The following is a 17,257-nucleotide window of genomic DNA, read 5'->3' on the forward strand; positions in this document are numbered from 1 at the left end:
ATGAGTGTTTGCACCTTGTGTAATAGACCAAGTCAATTGTTTTAAGTGTGAAAAAGGTCTATTATTGATTGGGATTGGAGAAGCACAATAAACTGCATCTGGGAAATCATTCAGTTTGCACTCATGTAGACTCTGTGTCTGAGGCCATCCAGTAACATTAAAGAAAGACTAAAGCAATATTTTAAATGACAAGAGTGCAAACTGAATGAATTCCCAGATGCAGTTTTTTGTGCTCCTCCAATCCCAATCAATAATAGACCTTTTTCACACTCCGGGTTTTGGAACAGGGAAGTAAACTTTTGCAGGGTAAACTTGAACAGCGGTGAATAGGAGTGAATGGGAGACTATAGCAAATATTATTTTAACTTACCCATTTGCTCCAAGTGCAAAAGAGAAAAACCACTATTACTTTTGAATGACTTGCCAGAAGAGGAAAAAAAATAGACCGGTGGATTAAGATAGTAGACAGGGAGATGCCAAATTTACTGTAACAATCTCATTTGATTTGGTAATAGAAACCCCCTCGCAGCTGTTGTAATTTGTCTTTTAAAAAAATTTCAGGGAAATATAACAGAAAGCTAAATGTTAGAAATGTACACTCAATATTTAAAAGATTTATAATATAATTGTTTTTGATAGATTTACACCGATAAATATGTGAAATTTATTATGTGAAACTAAATGACTAATATTGGATGGCTAAACAGTTTTTTTACAATTCCCGACATTTAATCGTAGAAAATATTCCCTGTCTTAGGTCAGTTCGGATCAATACTTTATTTTAAGAATGTAAAATGTCAGAATAATAATAAAGAGAATTATTTATTTCAGCTTTTATTTCTTTCATCACATTCCCAGTGGGTCAGAAGTTTACATACACTTTATTACTATTTGGTAGCATTGCCTTTAAATTGTTTAACTTGCATCAAATGTTTTGGGTATCCTTCCACAAGCTTCTCGCAATAAGTTGCTGGAATTTTTACACATTCCTCCAAACAGAACTGGTGTAACTGAGTCCAGTTTGTAGGCCTCCTTGCTTGCCAGGCCCGGATTAAGAATTCAGAGGCCCCTGGGCACAATGTCTTTTAGGGCCCCTACAATGTCTGTGTATACCTCCTCCTCTCCTCAGGGTCTGTCTGTCTGTCTCATGCTCTCCTCCTCTCCTCAGGGGCTGTCTGTCTATCTGTCTTTCTCCTCCTCTCCTCAGTCTCAGGGTCTGTCTTTCTCCTCCTCTCCTCAGGGGCTGTCTGTCTCATCCTCTCCTCCTCTCCTCACGGGCTGTCTGTCTCATCCTCTCCTCCTCTCCTCAGAGTCTGTCTGTCTGTCTCATGCTCTCCTCCTCTCCTCAGGGGCTGTCTGTCTGTCTGTCTGTCTGTCTTTCTCCTCCTCTCCTCAGGGGCTGTCTGTCTCATCCTCTCCTCCTCTCCTCAGGGTCTGTCTGTCTGTCTGGCTGTCTGTCTTTCTCCTCTCCTCAGGGTCTGTCTGTCTGTCTTTCTCCTCCTCTCCTCACTTTTTTGTCTGTCTGTCTGTCTTTCTCCTCCTCTCCTCACTTTTTTGTCTGTCTGTCTGTCTCTCCTCTCCTCTCTCCGGCTGCCCTTAAAAAGACTTCTTCCTGGCTTTCCTGTTAGCAAACTCATTTACAATGTCATCAAAATCCAAGTCCATGACCAGCTGAGATTCAATGGCCATCAGTGACAGTGCACGAATGTGCAGCAATTTCTACATATGAGTGATCATAATTTGCGCATGCAACAAAGAGGATGTAGCAGGTGACGCATGCATTTATTGACGTCTTTTCTGAGTCGATCTCATTTGAGTGTATTCGGCAATGCTTATAACGTGTAATTAAACACATTGAGTTTATATTCTGGGCTCATCACATTTTTTTTACATAGTATTATTAGTATGATTTTTACTGTCTGTTAATAACACTGTCCGTCTCTTTATGTTAAGGTTTGTATTAATTTCGATATGCCAGAGGGCAGAATAAGACAGGGAATTAAAGAATGCATTGTAGTTATGTTGACCTACTGTTTTCATAACACTGGATATTCTGCTAATTCATACTTTTCTAAAACATTGCATAATGGCAATTAACTTATTTAGCAATTACACTAGTGCTAGTTTTGTTGCCAGTGTTGCTCAAATGCACGCGTACGTGTCACCACCAGCAGTAAGTACCTGCATGTGTTGGGAAAAGGGAGAAGAGCGAGTTCGGCAAAAGGCGGATTCGAACTCTGGCCGAACGCGTCAAAAGCTACCATCATGCACCTCACGCCTTACGCTACAGTAGTTATTTTGTGTCGAGCGTCTTTTTGCTAAAAAGACAGGCACCGGGCTGGCACGTAGTGCAAATATATGCTCCGTTTTCGGAAATGAAAAAAATAAATAAATAAATCTTCCCCTCGCTTGGGCCCCAAGTGCGCATGGGCCCCTGGGCCCGTGCACATAATGCCCATTGGGTAATCCGGGCCTGTTGCTTGCACACGCTTTTTCAGTTCAGATCGAATTGAGGTCAGGGCTTTGTGATGGTCACTCCAATAACTTGACTTTGTTGTCCAATAACTTGACTTTGTTGTGGCCATTTTGCCACAACATTGGAAGTATGCTTGGGGTCATTGTCTATTTGGAAGACCCATTTGTGACAGAGCTTAAACTTTATGCTGATATCTTGAGATTTTGCTTCAAAATATCCACATAATTTTCCATCCTCATGATGCCATATATTTTGTGAAGTATACCAGTCCCTCTTGCAGCAAATCACCCCCACAACATGATGCTGCCACTCCCATGCCTCACGGATGGTGTTCTTTGGATTGCAAGCCTCACCCTTTTTCCTCCAAATATAACGATTGTCATTATGTCCAAAAAGTTTCATTTTTGTTTCATGAGACCAGGGAAATTTCTCCAAAAAGTAAGATCTTTGTCCCATGTGCACTTGCAAACTGTAGTTCATTTATGGTCGTTTTGGAGAATTGACTTCTTTCTTGCTGAGAAGCCTTTCAGGTTATGTCGATATAGGACTTTACTATGAGCAGTATGATAGTTGTGTGGTCCCATGGTGTTTACACTTGTGTTCTATTGTTTGTATAGATTAATGTGGTACCTTCAGGATTTCTTTTGATTTTCCCATGATGTCAAGCAATGAGGCACGGAGTATGAATGTAGGCCTTAAAATACATCCACGGGTACATCTCCAATTCAGTACACCTCCTATCAGAAGGTAATTGTCTAAAGGCTTGACATCATTTTCTGGAATTTTCCAAGCTGCTTAAAGGCACAGTTAAAGTTGTGTATTTAAACTTCTGACCCATTTGAATTGTGATAGTCAATTAAAAGTGAAACAATCTGTCTGTAAACAATTGTTGTAAAAATGACTTGTGTCAGGCACAAAGTAGATGTCCTAAACGACTTGCCAAAACTATAGTTTGCTAATATGAAATTGTGTGGAGTTGTTAAAAAACGAGTTTTAATGACTTGATGTATATGTAAACTTCTGACTTCAACTGTATCCAGAGCTCAGGTCAATCTTAGTTCAAACTTCATTACATTTTCTGCAGAAGGAAAGAGCGTTTAGTTTCCTTGTACATGAAACTGCAGTTATACATAACCCAGACCCTCCCTGTTTTTATAGTCACTTCAACACTGCATCAGAAAAGGAGGATAAAAGGCTTGCAAAGTGATAACATGGGACTAAAAAGGGGTGGAAGGTACTTATAGGATATGGTTCACCCAAACATGTAAATCCTCTCATGATTTACTTACCATTAAGCCATCCCAGATGTATTTTCTTCACAGCAGAACTAAAGTGAAGGTTTTTATATGCCCATTTCAGCTCAATTTGTCCATACAATGCAGGTAAACGGTGCAATCAGGATGCTGGCTGTTTGACGGTACAAAAGGTATATTTAGGCAGCATAAAATAATCCACACTACTCCAGTCGATCAATTAATGTCTTCTGAAGCAAATCGATACGTTTGTATAAAAATAATAAAAAATGTATACATAAAAAAACCACTTTTTTAATCAATAATATAAGCACAATACCGCGTTCATGGAAGTCGGAAGCACACGCTTTGTACACAACAGAGGAACGAACTGCACGTGAGAGTTCATTTCAAACAGCAATTCAGCAATCCAAAGAAACGATGTAGGTTTAATTATCGATTTGCTTCAGAAAAAATTACTTCATCGACTGGAGTTGTGTGGAATATTTTGTTTCCAAAATATGCCTTTTGGATTGTCAAACAGCCTTTTTGTTGTTTGATCATTCGTTGTCAGCTGTTGTATGTGTTTTGACCTCCTGTTTATTGACCCATTCCCTTCATAGATGTTTTGCTAATTTCTGTGTTTTTCCCCATCGTGGTTGTTTCTTTTGTTCCTGTGTTTACCACGTTAATCTGTACTTTGTTTATTCTATTAAATACTTTTTCGCTGCACCTAGATCCAGCTCTCGTGACTTCCTTCTTTACATTACAGAAATGAAACACAGGTGAGGACAACGAAGGACAGCTGGCGGTGATGAGAGCAGGGGATTATGGGACGTGTAGTCCGGGAACAGATGACAGGGGAGAAACACAGGCCAGACAACAGTGAATGGTAACAGATGTCACCCGTTTACATGCATTGTATGGACAGAGCTGAAATCAGCTCATAAAAATCTTCACTTCAGTTCTGCTGAAAAAGGAAAGTTATACACATCTGGGATGGCTTAAAGTAAATCATCAGATAATTTTCATTTTTGGGTGAACTAATCCTTTAATTGTCCCACAGACGAAGCTAAACTTTGGAAAATCCAGGAGCAACTCTAAACCAAGGGCATCTGATCACTCAGTCAGGGAGGTGACCAAGAACCCGATGGTCACTCTGACAGATCTCCAGCGTTTCTCTGTGGAGAGAGGAGAACCTTCCAGAAGAACAACCATCTCTGCAGCACTCCACCAATCAGGCCTGTATGGTAGAGTGGCCAGACGGAAGCCACTCCTCAGTAAAAGGCACATGACAGCCTGTCTGGAGTTTGCCAAAAGGCACCTGAAGCACTCTCAGGCCATGAGAAACAAACTTCTCTGGTTGAGATTGATCTCTTTGGCCTGAATGGCAAGCGTCATGTCTAGAGGAAACCTCATCACCTGGCCAATACCATCCCTACAGTGAAGCATGGTGGTGGCAGAATCATGCTGTGGGGATGTTTTTCAGCAGCAGGAACTGTGAGACTAGTCAGGGTCGAGGGAAAGATGAATTCAGCAATTTACAGAGACATCCTTAATGAAAACCTGCTCCAGATCACTCTGGACCTCAGACTGAGGTGAAGGTTCGTCTTCCAACAGGACAATGACCCCAAGCACACAGCCAAGATAACAAAGGAGTGGCTACAGGACAACTCTGTGAATGTCCTTGAATGGCCCAGCCAGAACCCAGACTTGAACCCGATTGAACATCTCTGGAGAGATCTGAAAATGGCTGTGCATAACGTTCAGATCAACACTACCCATCCAACCTGATGGAGCTTGAGAGTTCCTGCAAAGAAGAATGGGAGAAACTGCCCAAAAATTGGTGCGCCAAGCTTGTAGCATCATACACAAAAAGACTTGAGGCTGTAATTGGTGCCAAAGGTGCTTTAACAAAGTATTGAGCAAAGGCTGTGAATACTTAGGTACATTTTACAAAGGTATTTTTGTATTTTTTATAAATTTGCAAAGATTTCAAACAAACTTCTTTCACGTTGCCATTATGGGGTATTGTTTGTAGAATTTTGAGGAAAATAATTAATTCAATACATTTTGGAATAAGGCTATAACATAACAAAATGTGGAAAAAGTGAAGCGCTGTGAATACTTTCCGCTGTGAATACTTGTGTATGTATACACACACACACACACACACACACACACAACAGTTCATAAGTTTAGGGTTACTTGCTCATTCTTTAGTTACATTTTTTTTTTTTTTTTTTTTTTACATTTTAGATAAATAATAAAGTCATCACAACTATGGAATAAAATAAATGGAACTATGGGAATTATGTTGTGACAATGTTTTTTCAAAATAAATTAAAACAATATTATATTTTAGCATCTTCAAAGTGCCCACACTTTGCCTAGATTTTGCAGAAATGTACTCTTGGCATTTTCTCAACCAACTTCTTGAGGTAAGCACCCTGGGATGCTTTTTAAATAGTATTGAAGAGGTTCCCATCTGTATATGCTGGTCACTTCGTGCCTGCTTTTCTTAATTATTTGGTCCAAGTCACTTTTTTATAAAATGTTTGTTTTGTAATTAAATAAATTAATAAGTTGGCACAATTATATTTTATTCTACAAAATTAATTTCAAATATTTAAGCATACATCTTCAGATCAAAAAGTTTTTAAGATCATGAGAAACATTTCAGGCAAGTTACCCCAAACTTTTGAACAGTAGTGTGTGTGTATATATATATATATTTTTTGATCACTTCGTTATTTTAATAGTTTTTTCATTTGGAGTGCAATTTGAATTCAGGAATGTATTTGATTTAAGTTTTTAATTAAAGGAGGGAACAAAACAAATGTATTCACACATATGATGTATTTTCCTGGACAACAAAATACCCGACCGGTAGCGAATGCACAGATGAAGTAGGTTCTTTGCCAGAGATGTTGCCCTTCACAATTGTTTTAAAGCCATCTCTCAAAAAGTTGAACAACACATTTTAATTGCACTTAATTTTTTTCCAGTTTCATATAAATGTTTTGTTAAAATAAATAAAAAAAAGTTTGAAATCAAGGTGTCTTGCTTTATTGTGTAGGCTTAACCCTAACCGTGCTTAGCAAAAATGACCCGATAGTACCATCTAGCATTCAACCAGCGGTAATACTGGTGTTTGTCGGTTTCCTGTGGAGTTTGTTTTCCTACGACCAACCAGAACTTGGTCTCATCGACTAACATTTGGTCGACTATTAGGGGACAGCCCTAGTCTAGACACAGATATGCACATGTTATAACATGGTGCATATTTACATTTACATTTATGCATTTGGCCTTTTATCCAAAGTGACTTACAGTGCACTTATTACAGGGACAATCCTCCCGGAGCAACCTGGAGTTAAGTGCCTTGCTCAAGGGCCCAACAGTGGCATCTTGGTGGTGCTGGGCTTGAACCCCCGACCTTCTGGTCAGTAACCCTGAGCCACCACTGCCCCTAGTGCATGTATTTTGAAATAATCCTGAAAACATTAGTTTTAGAGTGAAACTAATGAACTTGTTGTTGAGTATTTTCCAATTAAATGACTCCTGTTGCTGCTGGCACCTAGCTCAAATCTGTGTTTGTATCCTGCTACATTTTTTTCTTTCTTTTTTTATATAGCATCGCTTATCTATTGGTTTTCAGCTTTTAATCCTTAACATCTGCCATTTTTCAGGGCGCATCTTCGGGGCATCAGGTTTCCCCCCGCATTATTCTCTTATCGATTCAACTGCATGCATTTTCCGTGTGCATCTGCTTTGTATTTTTATTGTGATTAAACTGCATTTTACAGCGCGCACCAGTTTTTCTCCTCTTTCCTCTTTTCTCCTCTCTGTTACACAGATCACAAAGCACCACTTATCAAGAACAACCATAACAGCAAAGAATTATGTGAGGGATTCACATCAATCTCTATCCCTCACTGCTCAGGAACAACAAACATCAACAGCAACAAACAATTGCAGTAAGTCATGGCATCTACTCATGTTATTTCTTCCTGCATTGCATTTACTATAGCTTCTTCCGTCAGCAGTGAGGGATTCACATGTGATAAATGCGTGACTATATAAAATGTCCAATTTATATAAAAGGGCACGCTAACACCAACATTGACAGCTCGCTCCACATTCGGATTCTCCTGAATGCTTTGAATGTTACTCTTGATGTCTTGTTTGACTGTGGTTTTTGACTGTGTAATCTATTTATTCATTCACGTCTCTGAACTGTTGGACTTTTTCAATGTCTTGTGCTGGCTGGAGGAAAAAAAGAATAGGTAAGTTATGTCACGCGATATACATTATGCACACTTAGAATGACTTGCTGTATAATCACACTAGGTCAGGGGCAAGTGCCACCCGCTGTATTTCTTTTTTTGGGTTAGTTAGTATAGTGTAGATACGATGTCATGGACGTTGAAGATTCGTTTCTACATTTTCTTTTTGCTTTAGGTAGGTTTACTTAATCAAAAGATTAGGAAGATTGGACGTTTTGGTTTTATTAATTTCTTTGATTCGGCATTGTCCAGTTCCTTTTCCCCCCGTCTGCAGTATTTGATGTGCACGGTGTAAATATTAGTAAAATACTTTTTGGATTGTTTCGTATTGTAAATGGTTGGTATTGTAAATAAATCTATGTATATACTTTACTACACTGTTTCTGTCTGCCTCCATTTACCCTCTCCCAGTGTACAAATGGTGTGTTTTGTGCTTTGGGTGGGACAATGTCACTCTCCCTACTCCCTAGACAACAATAAACAGGGGAGGGTCATAACAGCGTTCATGACCTCAAGGCTAGATTATTGTACTGCATTACTGGGAGGATGTCCAGCAAGATCAATAAATAAACTTAAATTGGTTCAAAATGCAGCTGCCAGAGTGCTGACGAGAACCAAGAAATATGATCATATTAGCCCCATTTTATCATCGTTACATTGGCTACCTGTTAAATTTCATATTAATTGTAAAATTCTGTTAACTACGTACAAAGCGTTGAATGGTCTAGCTCCACAGTACTTAAGTGACCTTCTACCACGCTATATTCCAACACGTTCATAAAGATCGCAAAATAAAAAAAAGTACCTAGAATATCAAAATCCACAAAAGGAGGTAGATCCTTTTCATATTTGCATCTTAAACTATGGAATAGTCTCCCAAACACTGTTCGAGATGCAGACACACTCAATCAGTTTAAGTCTAGACTAAAGACTAATCTATTTAGCCAGGGATACACCTAATTTATCCTTCAACCCACAATTAGGCTGCTTTAGTTTAGTCTGCTGGAACCAGAAACCAGAAACATTGATCATGATTTATAACTCTGCAATAAATTTTATGGCATCCATGCTAAAATTATTTCATTTGTTTCCCTGTCTCAACCTCGAGACTCCTATCCTGAGGTCACCAGAACCGGCTGGATCCAGCTCCATTCCTGCTTCGTGTTGGACCCCACTGCTACGTGTTGCTGAATGATGATGACTAAATGCAGCCGGTGCCAGCCAAACATCTCTTCAGTCTATTATGATGGACTTCAGAGGATGAACTGATGCCAACTCCAACCATAAGACATGGGATACTTCATATGCCATTGCCTGAGCCTTGGATTTAGGATGGACCACAACGAACCTCACCGAAATTACCGGCCAGGTTGAACTGCGATGCACCTCACTGATCTCTGCCTGAATCACCTCGATATAATGGACTACACTCTTGAAATGGAATACATAAGACTATCAATTGATTGCCAACAAAAGCCTTCATCAGCCAATTAACAAGGACAATTGCACCTATGTGAATTTCTGCAGTTAATCCAGGATGGACTTCAAAGCCATCGGCAATTAATCTTACAATTCATTCAAAATCTTTGTTTAAACACTGGCCCTAAACACTTACTTGGTTTAATAATTTTAAACCATGACTTGCACTATACATAAGTAATATTTACATTATATTCATGATGTTAGCCAGAGGGGAACTGGCCCCCACAGTGCGTCTGGTTTCTCCCAAGGTTATTTTTCTCCATAAACCAAAATCTTATGGAGTTTTGTGTTCCTTGCCACAGTCGCCTTCGGCTTGGTCACTGGGGTTATAAATACAATTATTATTTAATAACTTATTTTTAAACACAATTCACAATCGTATTTTATCAAACTACTACTTTGTTATCGACAAAGTGAAAATGCATAAAATCAAATTGCGACATTTGCCGCCTTCTGCCCGTTTCCATTTAAATGGGTTTTTTTTATCGATAAAAGGGTGTGCGTGATAGTGTCATGGCTAAAAAAAACACTTTGTCGCACAAGTTATGGTTTAGCGCAAAAGAAATCTGCCCTGAAGCCGTTTCCATTCAGAAATGTGTGTTTATCGCTAATTCGCCCCCCAGATGGTAGACAATTCTTAAAATTAGCCAGTTTACTATAATTTTAATTTCACAAATAAAAACAATCAGAAGAGGAGAAATTTCAATCAAAAGGGAACAAATGCCCTTCTGATAGGACTGTAATATTGGTCCTGATGTTGCACCTATCGCAGGTTGGCACCGGTTCCGACCCGAAAGCGGATCGTTATGGCCCTGTTCAAGCTGGCAACCTGCTGGCAAAAGTAGTGGGGAAAAAATTCTGTCTCAGTATATGGACCATCAATCGATGTGTATATGCGGTGTGCACAGCTATTAAAGAAAAAACAATTATGCAGTGTTATATTAGGGTTTACACATATGATACATTCCTGATATTCAATATTTTTAACAATCATCTAATCAAAAGCATCGCCATCACAGCATTATGTCCCGCATATTTCTCCAGCAACCTTTAACGACCAACTGATCTTGATTATCATCTAAAATTAATTTTAGCTTCATAATGCAAATTTATATTTTCTGAAGAAGCAAATGTGAAAAAGAGGGTTAAGATGTTCAAAAGCTCGTTTTCTGAAAATGAACTCAGCATTGGACAAATAGTTCTGATAGTTTATAGTCTTGAATAAAGTCTAGAACATTCTGAGAACGTCATTCAGCCGACTTTAATCATCTACAGAACAGGGTAAAGCTAATTTAAGTTTGAGAAAAGAAAAAGCATATATAGGTCTAAAAATATATACATTTGTTTCGTTTGATAATTTATTTAATTAAATACAGGGGATTTTGCCGGCATTTTTTTCAAAAGTAGACTAAACAATAATTGGATAGAATTGGGCTGTAAGTGTTCCAAAAAAAAGCATGCTGAAGCTTTTCACCTAGTATTGTGTATTTATTCTTCGTAAATTTTATCCATGCGTTTTTTGTGCTCCAGTTGTCTATTCGCAAAACAAAATGTTTGTTTGTCTGGTGGTCACGCCTCAATAGTTTAGCTATTTCAAGATAGTTGCATCCGTTGACTTTTCAGTGTCAGATAAATCTCTTTTTTGGCCCATTAAACCAGAGGTAAAGAAGCTGCCTAATACTTATGCACACCTTGAAGTTGTTAGTCACTTTCGTCACACCCTCCCTCATTACACAAATACATACCACCTGAAAATTATTGAATTCAATAAGCATTCAAGTTTTTATGGTTTGGAGTTGGAAAGTGTGCATGGAAAAATGACAAGATCAGAATACTCACTTGCCTAATAATTGGGCACGCAGTGTAAAAGCACCTTTCCATTTACCGTCAGGCAAGTAACCGTCTAAACATGCAGGTGGAAAATTACTTACACAAATGAAGACATACAAACAATTATAAATTTAAAAATAATAATTATATTGATGATAATATTTACTGAAATATAAATCATGGTTCGAGGTGAACATGTTTTTGTATTATTTTATAATCCGCCACTCAGATTAGAGTCACTACACCACCACAAGGATGTAGAGCGCACTGGGAATTGGGCATTCCAAATTGGGGAGAAAAGGGAGGGGAAAAAATTCAAGCATGTCTCTGCGTGTCTATGGGCAAATTATCTGTAATATTAATTTTATAAAAATAATAGCCTAATAATAATAATAATAATAATTTATATAATACGTTAATGGGAAATTAACACGTTGGATTAATTTCAACGTAATAATACGTTAATGGGAAAATTAGCCAAATATCATCTTGACATCGACAAAGGCATCAGTTATTTACTCTGCCCATCATCGATCCCAGAAATCATTGTCTGTCAGCACAACCCTAATGTACATTTCTCTCTATAAATTAGAGTGGTGGTGGCGTAGTGGGCTAAAGCACATAACTGGTAATCAGAAGGTCGCTGGTTCGAACCCCACAGCCACCACCACTGTGTCCTTGAGGAAGGCACTTAAGTCCAAGTTGCTCCAGGGGAATAGTCCCTGTAATAAATGCACTAAGTTGCGTTTGATAAAAGCGTCTGCCAAATGCATACATGTAAATGTAAAGACAGTCTCCTTGCTGGTGTTTCTGACACATTCAGAATCATTACTGCTTTTGCCAGTGTCGCTGCGGTTCTCTTCGTGTAAAGCGTATATTTTAATTTTTTTTATTTAATTGATCAATTGTCACACATTATACATACATTTCTGCATATACAGGTGAAATTATTTATTTTTCACATATCCCAGCTAAGCTAAGCTAAGCTGGGGTCAGAGTGCAGGGTCAGCCATGATACAGCGCCCCTAGAGCAGATAGGTTCAAGGGCCTTGCTCAAGGGCCCAACAGTGGTGTCTTGGTGGTGTTGGGGCTTGAACCCCTGACCTTCTGATCAGTAACCCAGAGCCTTAACCACTGCCCTGTAATGTAATATTTTAAAGGCTCATTATTACGGTTTAGTATTTCTTCTAGTATTACGGTTCAGTGTTAGCAATTTTACTTAATGCATTCTCAAAAGCCTCAAAGCCTTTTCTGATGCCCCCCAAAATATATATATATTTAATTAATTAAATTAATATCACACCTAGTCGACTAATGGCTTAAATTAATGACTACTTGTCGACTAGGAAATTCTTTGGTCGGCGGCAGCCCTAGACTAGACTCGCTTTAATCAGAATCCTCTGCTGTAAGTAACAACATGCTAATTTCCATATTCTGTTTTTGTTTCATGAAGTAATAAGTGAAACTGATTGCCACAAGTAACATACATGTACTTTATGATTCTGTCTCGTTTTAATTTTTTTACTTCATGAAACATTAACAGAATATAGAAAATGGTTAATTGTTTAAATGGCATATATCAAAATTAGCCCAAAACAAAAGAGATGTTAAAATAATCCCCACAGAGGGACAAAAGCTTGGCTTGCACCACTAGACTGGCTTTCAATGTTTTGCAAACAAACACAATTTACTTCGTCAAGAAAATCTCGACTCTCAATCAAGCAAAAAGTGATTTGCAAATACAATTGTCGTGAACCACAGGCATAAACAACTGTGCTGTGTTTTACAAATATTAAAAATGAGTTCCATTTGAGCACACATCATATTTCACAAATAAATACAATCTAAAAATACATACCACTTGTGAGTCACTTGACAATCACAGTCTTGATTTTCTCACAAATGAGCTCAAAACAGTAGATGGCACAGTGCTGCCACAAACTTATTAAATGACTTCCCAAACACCAGCCTTAGACTTAAAGCTATTAAAATGTCTTTATTGTTTAAAGGATAAAGTATAAATAGATCAGTTCAATGAATCATGCTTTGATGATTACAAATGCTACTCGTGTAGGTTGATTTCATTTCTGGTTATTCCATACTGAGCAGCAAGTGTACCATGGACATAACAGTGAATGAAGCTGTCAATTCATTGTCACATCAAAATCATCTAGCTAAAATGACAAAAGATGGCAATTTTACAAAATAATTATCTTTTTTGTCTCTATTACTATTACCAGATCAGTTTTTTTCTTATGTTTTACTAGAAAATGTTATAACATAACATCTCATTACTAGAAATGATCATGTGTTTAGTAGAAAATGCGTGTTTAATAAGTCGGTTAAACACTGTGAAGCACTGGGCAAAAAATAAACAAGTCTCTCTCTTTTTTTTTCAAAATTATGGATTGTTCACAATTACTTTTTTTTTTTTTACTTTTAAGTGGACTCCAACATGATAATGTTCTTTATTAGATTCAAGGCAACCTGGTAAGAAAAATCCAAGTTCTTTTCTTTATATGAAACAAAGTTGTGCACTAAAAAGGGCACAACACAGGAAGTTGTCAACAGTGTAAATGTAAAATAAATTACAATCTTATAAACCTAGATGTTCAGAAATAATAGAATGAAATAAGAAAACTGCTAAATACTTCTAAGCAATGTAGGTATTAATTTAATCTAAACCAAGTCTATCTAGAAAGTTATCTAGAAAACAATATCTATAAATTCTCAAGTTTATCTAGAAAATACTCATTATATATCAAATAATTTGGGTGTATATTCATAAACCCCTGCAGATAGAGACATGCCCTCTAGTGGTTCACGCTGCGCAGCACAGCAATATGAAATAATTTACCATTACAATTCAACTGCAAAGTTTGTCAAAATGATCACTTACCAAATGTTGACTATAGATGCAGTACACTTGAAACACATCACAGAACAAAGCAACAATTAGCGATCTATCTGAATCATCATGGTAAAAATTGCGGTGGATGTTTGATTCTCCCATATATAGCCTCTCCGTATGAAGTTAAGTGCCTGTAACTGTCATGTAACTAACGCTTTTATTATGGATAAAAAGAAAGGTGACCGTTCATCAACATGCCTAAGCCGAGGCCAGTTATGGTCTTAAGCCAGTGTATACATGCATGATGGATGAAGTTGAGCTACAATTACACTGTGTACAATCATACTGGGAATATTAACACTGTCTTTTATATCATTCTCCGTATTGTTAATCTGTTCATTTGGAGCACGCCACACACGTGCAGCTGATCAGATCGGGAGCGGCATTAAGACAAGTGCTGTGATTTTTTTCTCTCTTCCTTGTTCAGCCTTTGGTGGATTGACAGCATAACTATAGTGTTTGCAATTGTTTATGCAAAACCTTGATTCCTAAATGTATTTATTTTTTTATCATGCCAAAATGCAAATTCGAATTAATAGAAAAAAAAGAAGAAAAAAAAAAACACCCAGCCCTAGCATTGTGCCATCTACTGTTTTGAAAGAGGATCGCTTAGCCCATGCATTGTGTGAAAATCTGCATTGATGCATTTGTGAGAAAATCAAGACACTGGTTGAGAAAATTCTAGTCACATGATTCCCAAGTGTAGAATAGATTGTATTTATTTGTGAAATATGATGTGTGCTCAAATGGAACTCATTTTTAATCATTTTTTATATTTGTAATCACAGTCAAATTGTTAAGCCTGTGGTACATGACAACTACCCTTCAATTTCGCAAATTGCTTTCTATTTGTTTGAAAGTCAAGATTTTTTCACGAAGCAGATTGTGTTCATTTACAAAATGTTTCATTTGTTTGTTTAGTTTTGGCATGAAATTAGCTTGATATGCTTGAGACTTCCCGAGTGCCTGCCTGTCACATATAAACTAGCATTTAGTTACCCTTATGTTGTTCCAAACCTGTATGAATTTGTTACATAGAAAACAAAAGAAAATGTTAGGCAGAATGACTGCCTGAGTCATTATTCAGTTTTGCGTGTGACAAGGATGAGGGCGTGGCCGGGCCTTGATGAAGCACGGCCGGCACTGAATCAGCTGATCAGTGGGAGAGCAACATAAGGGGCGGATGGAGATACCGGTTCGGGAGAGAGAGAGAGACGCACGTGGCCATGCAGCATGTATGTCTATGTTTATGTTTAAGTTAATTTATATCATTAAAGTTGATGTTGACTGTAGAACCGGTTCCCTGCCTCCTCCTTGCCCGTCCTTGAACTGTTACAGTGGTGCTGAAACCCAGGAGGGAGAAGGGATGTGTTGTCCTCGCCACTGCCATCCACCAGGGGAGCAGCTGTGGCATTCTGCCTGGGGACGGAGGGGTCGCTGCCGGCCGCCGAGAGCCGGAGGACCCGAGGCGTCTGCCAAGAAGGGAAAGAGACAGGGACCGGAGGACTTGCTGCTGCCCGTCGGGGGAGGAGCGAGCTGGCGTCCGACAGCGGGCGAAGGAGTGGTTGAGGACCGGGCAACAGTGCGCCCGGGAGCCTGCCAGAGCAAGTTCTTCTCACTCTCTCCTCTCTCCACTCGCCCTTTCCCTCTTTCCCATGCCTCCCCTCGTCTCTCCCCCAGGTACACTGGAGGCGGGCGGGACCACCAACTGACAGAACAGTGGCCAGGCCATGATGGAGCACGGCCGACGCTGAAACAGCTGATCAGCGGGAGAGCAAGATAAGGGGCAGTGTTTCTTTGAAGTTTATTTATATCATAAAAGTTTTTGACTTTACAGCCGGTTCCCGCCGCCTCCTTGCCTGTCCTTGAACTGTTATAGCATGGAGGCAATTTTATCATCAGCAGAGTCAGAACGGACTGTCCACATGCGCCCCCAATTTTCTTGACACATGGATAGTCCTCGTATGTGCGCATCGTCACTAAGTCGAACATATTCGTATACGCAGTGTTTGTATACACTATCATAATGTAAGTAAAGTAACTAAGTTGATGACGGAGAAGCACTGGGGTTTGACAGAATCATACATGAGTCTTAAACCTGACCAACATGCCAGGGAGTGCCGGGAACAATCCCACTTGTATTCGGACTGCAGCAAAAGTGCCTAGTGTGAAAACCATCTTAGTATATCTGAGCCTTCACTTTATTGCTGTTACCAACCATAGAGGAATGAATGAATGAATGAAAAAATACTCAAATCAAACCTCGTCTGGTGAGATGATTAGTTTGAAGTTGAGTAGATCATCCTGGTCAGGAAAAACAATCTCACAGGTCTTTGGAAGGTTTAGCTCGTTGATATCTGACACACAAAGATAAAGAAAAATTATCATTACACATTTCAAATGCTGTTAACATGCTATTAATGCTGTATATTAAAGTCAACATCACATAAATTGACTGACTCCAAAAAAAAAAAAAAAAAAGAGGTGAAGCTGACATGACCAAAGCTGCTAAAATTTCAACCAACAGGTGCTATCTGTGCTTCAGGAGTCCACACTGAACTACAAACTTTGGTATGGATACAAACAATCAATTGCTGATGGATAAAGTCTCACTCTTCATTTTTCCCCAGTGAATATTTTTTCACTCAGAAATATGTCACAACAAAGAAATAAAATGGGCTGTGAATGCTATTTCATGATTTTAGTCCTGAGAAATCTTCCCAAAATTATGATCAAGTACATAGCTTCAATTTTGGTCTGTTCATCACATCAATCTACTGTATAATTGTAAAAGACAAAAAATATATCACATAACTCATATGGACTTTTATGGGCCTTTTTTGGTACTTTTTGGAACAGCCCCAACATATCACCTAATTTTACGCCCAGTTCACACAGCCAGAAACGTATTATGCAATGTATATCAAACAATTTCCCACCAGATAATGAGTGTAACAATATGATACAAAAATGTGACCGTTTGGAGCGTGGATTACTTTTTTTATTTGTAATATAAAAATATAGCTGCAAGCATCTA

General features: G+C 38.5%; 1 protein-coding gene across 1 annotated transcript in view; it reads right to left on the bottom strand.

Annotated features, from left to right (window-relative positions):
- Window positions 1-17,257, bottom strand: part of ube2m (ubiquitin conjugating enzyme E2 M) — a 108,330-nt gene that overhangs the window by 23,550 nt on the left and 67,523 nt on the right. The window contains exon 2 of the mRNA XM_052135573.1: window positions 16,483-16,577. Within this exon, the coding sequence (XP_051991533.1) occupies window positions 16,483-16,577 (95 nt within the window). The remainder of the gene's footprint in view (window positions 1-16,482; window positions 16,578-17,257) is intronic.

This window comes from Xyrauchen texanus, chromosome 10 (assembly GCF_025860055.1).
Source record: "Xyrauchen texanus isolate HMW12.3.18 chromosome 10, RBS_HiC_50CHRs, whole genome shotgun sequence".
In the NCBI taxonomy this organism is placed as follows: Eukaryota; Metazoa; Chordata; class Actinopteri; order Cypriniformes; family Catostomidae; genus Xyrauchen; species Xyrauchen texanus.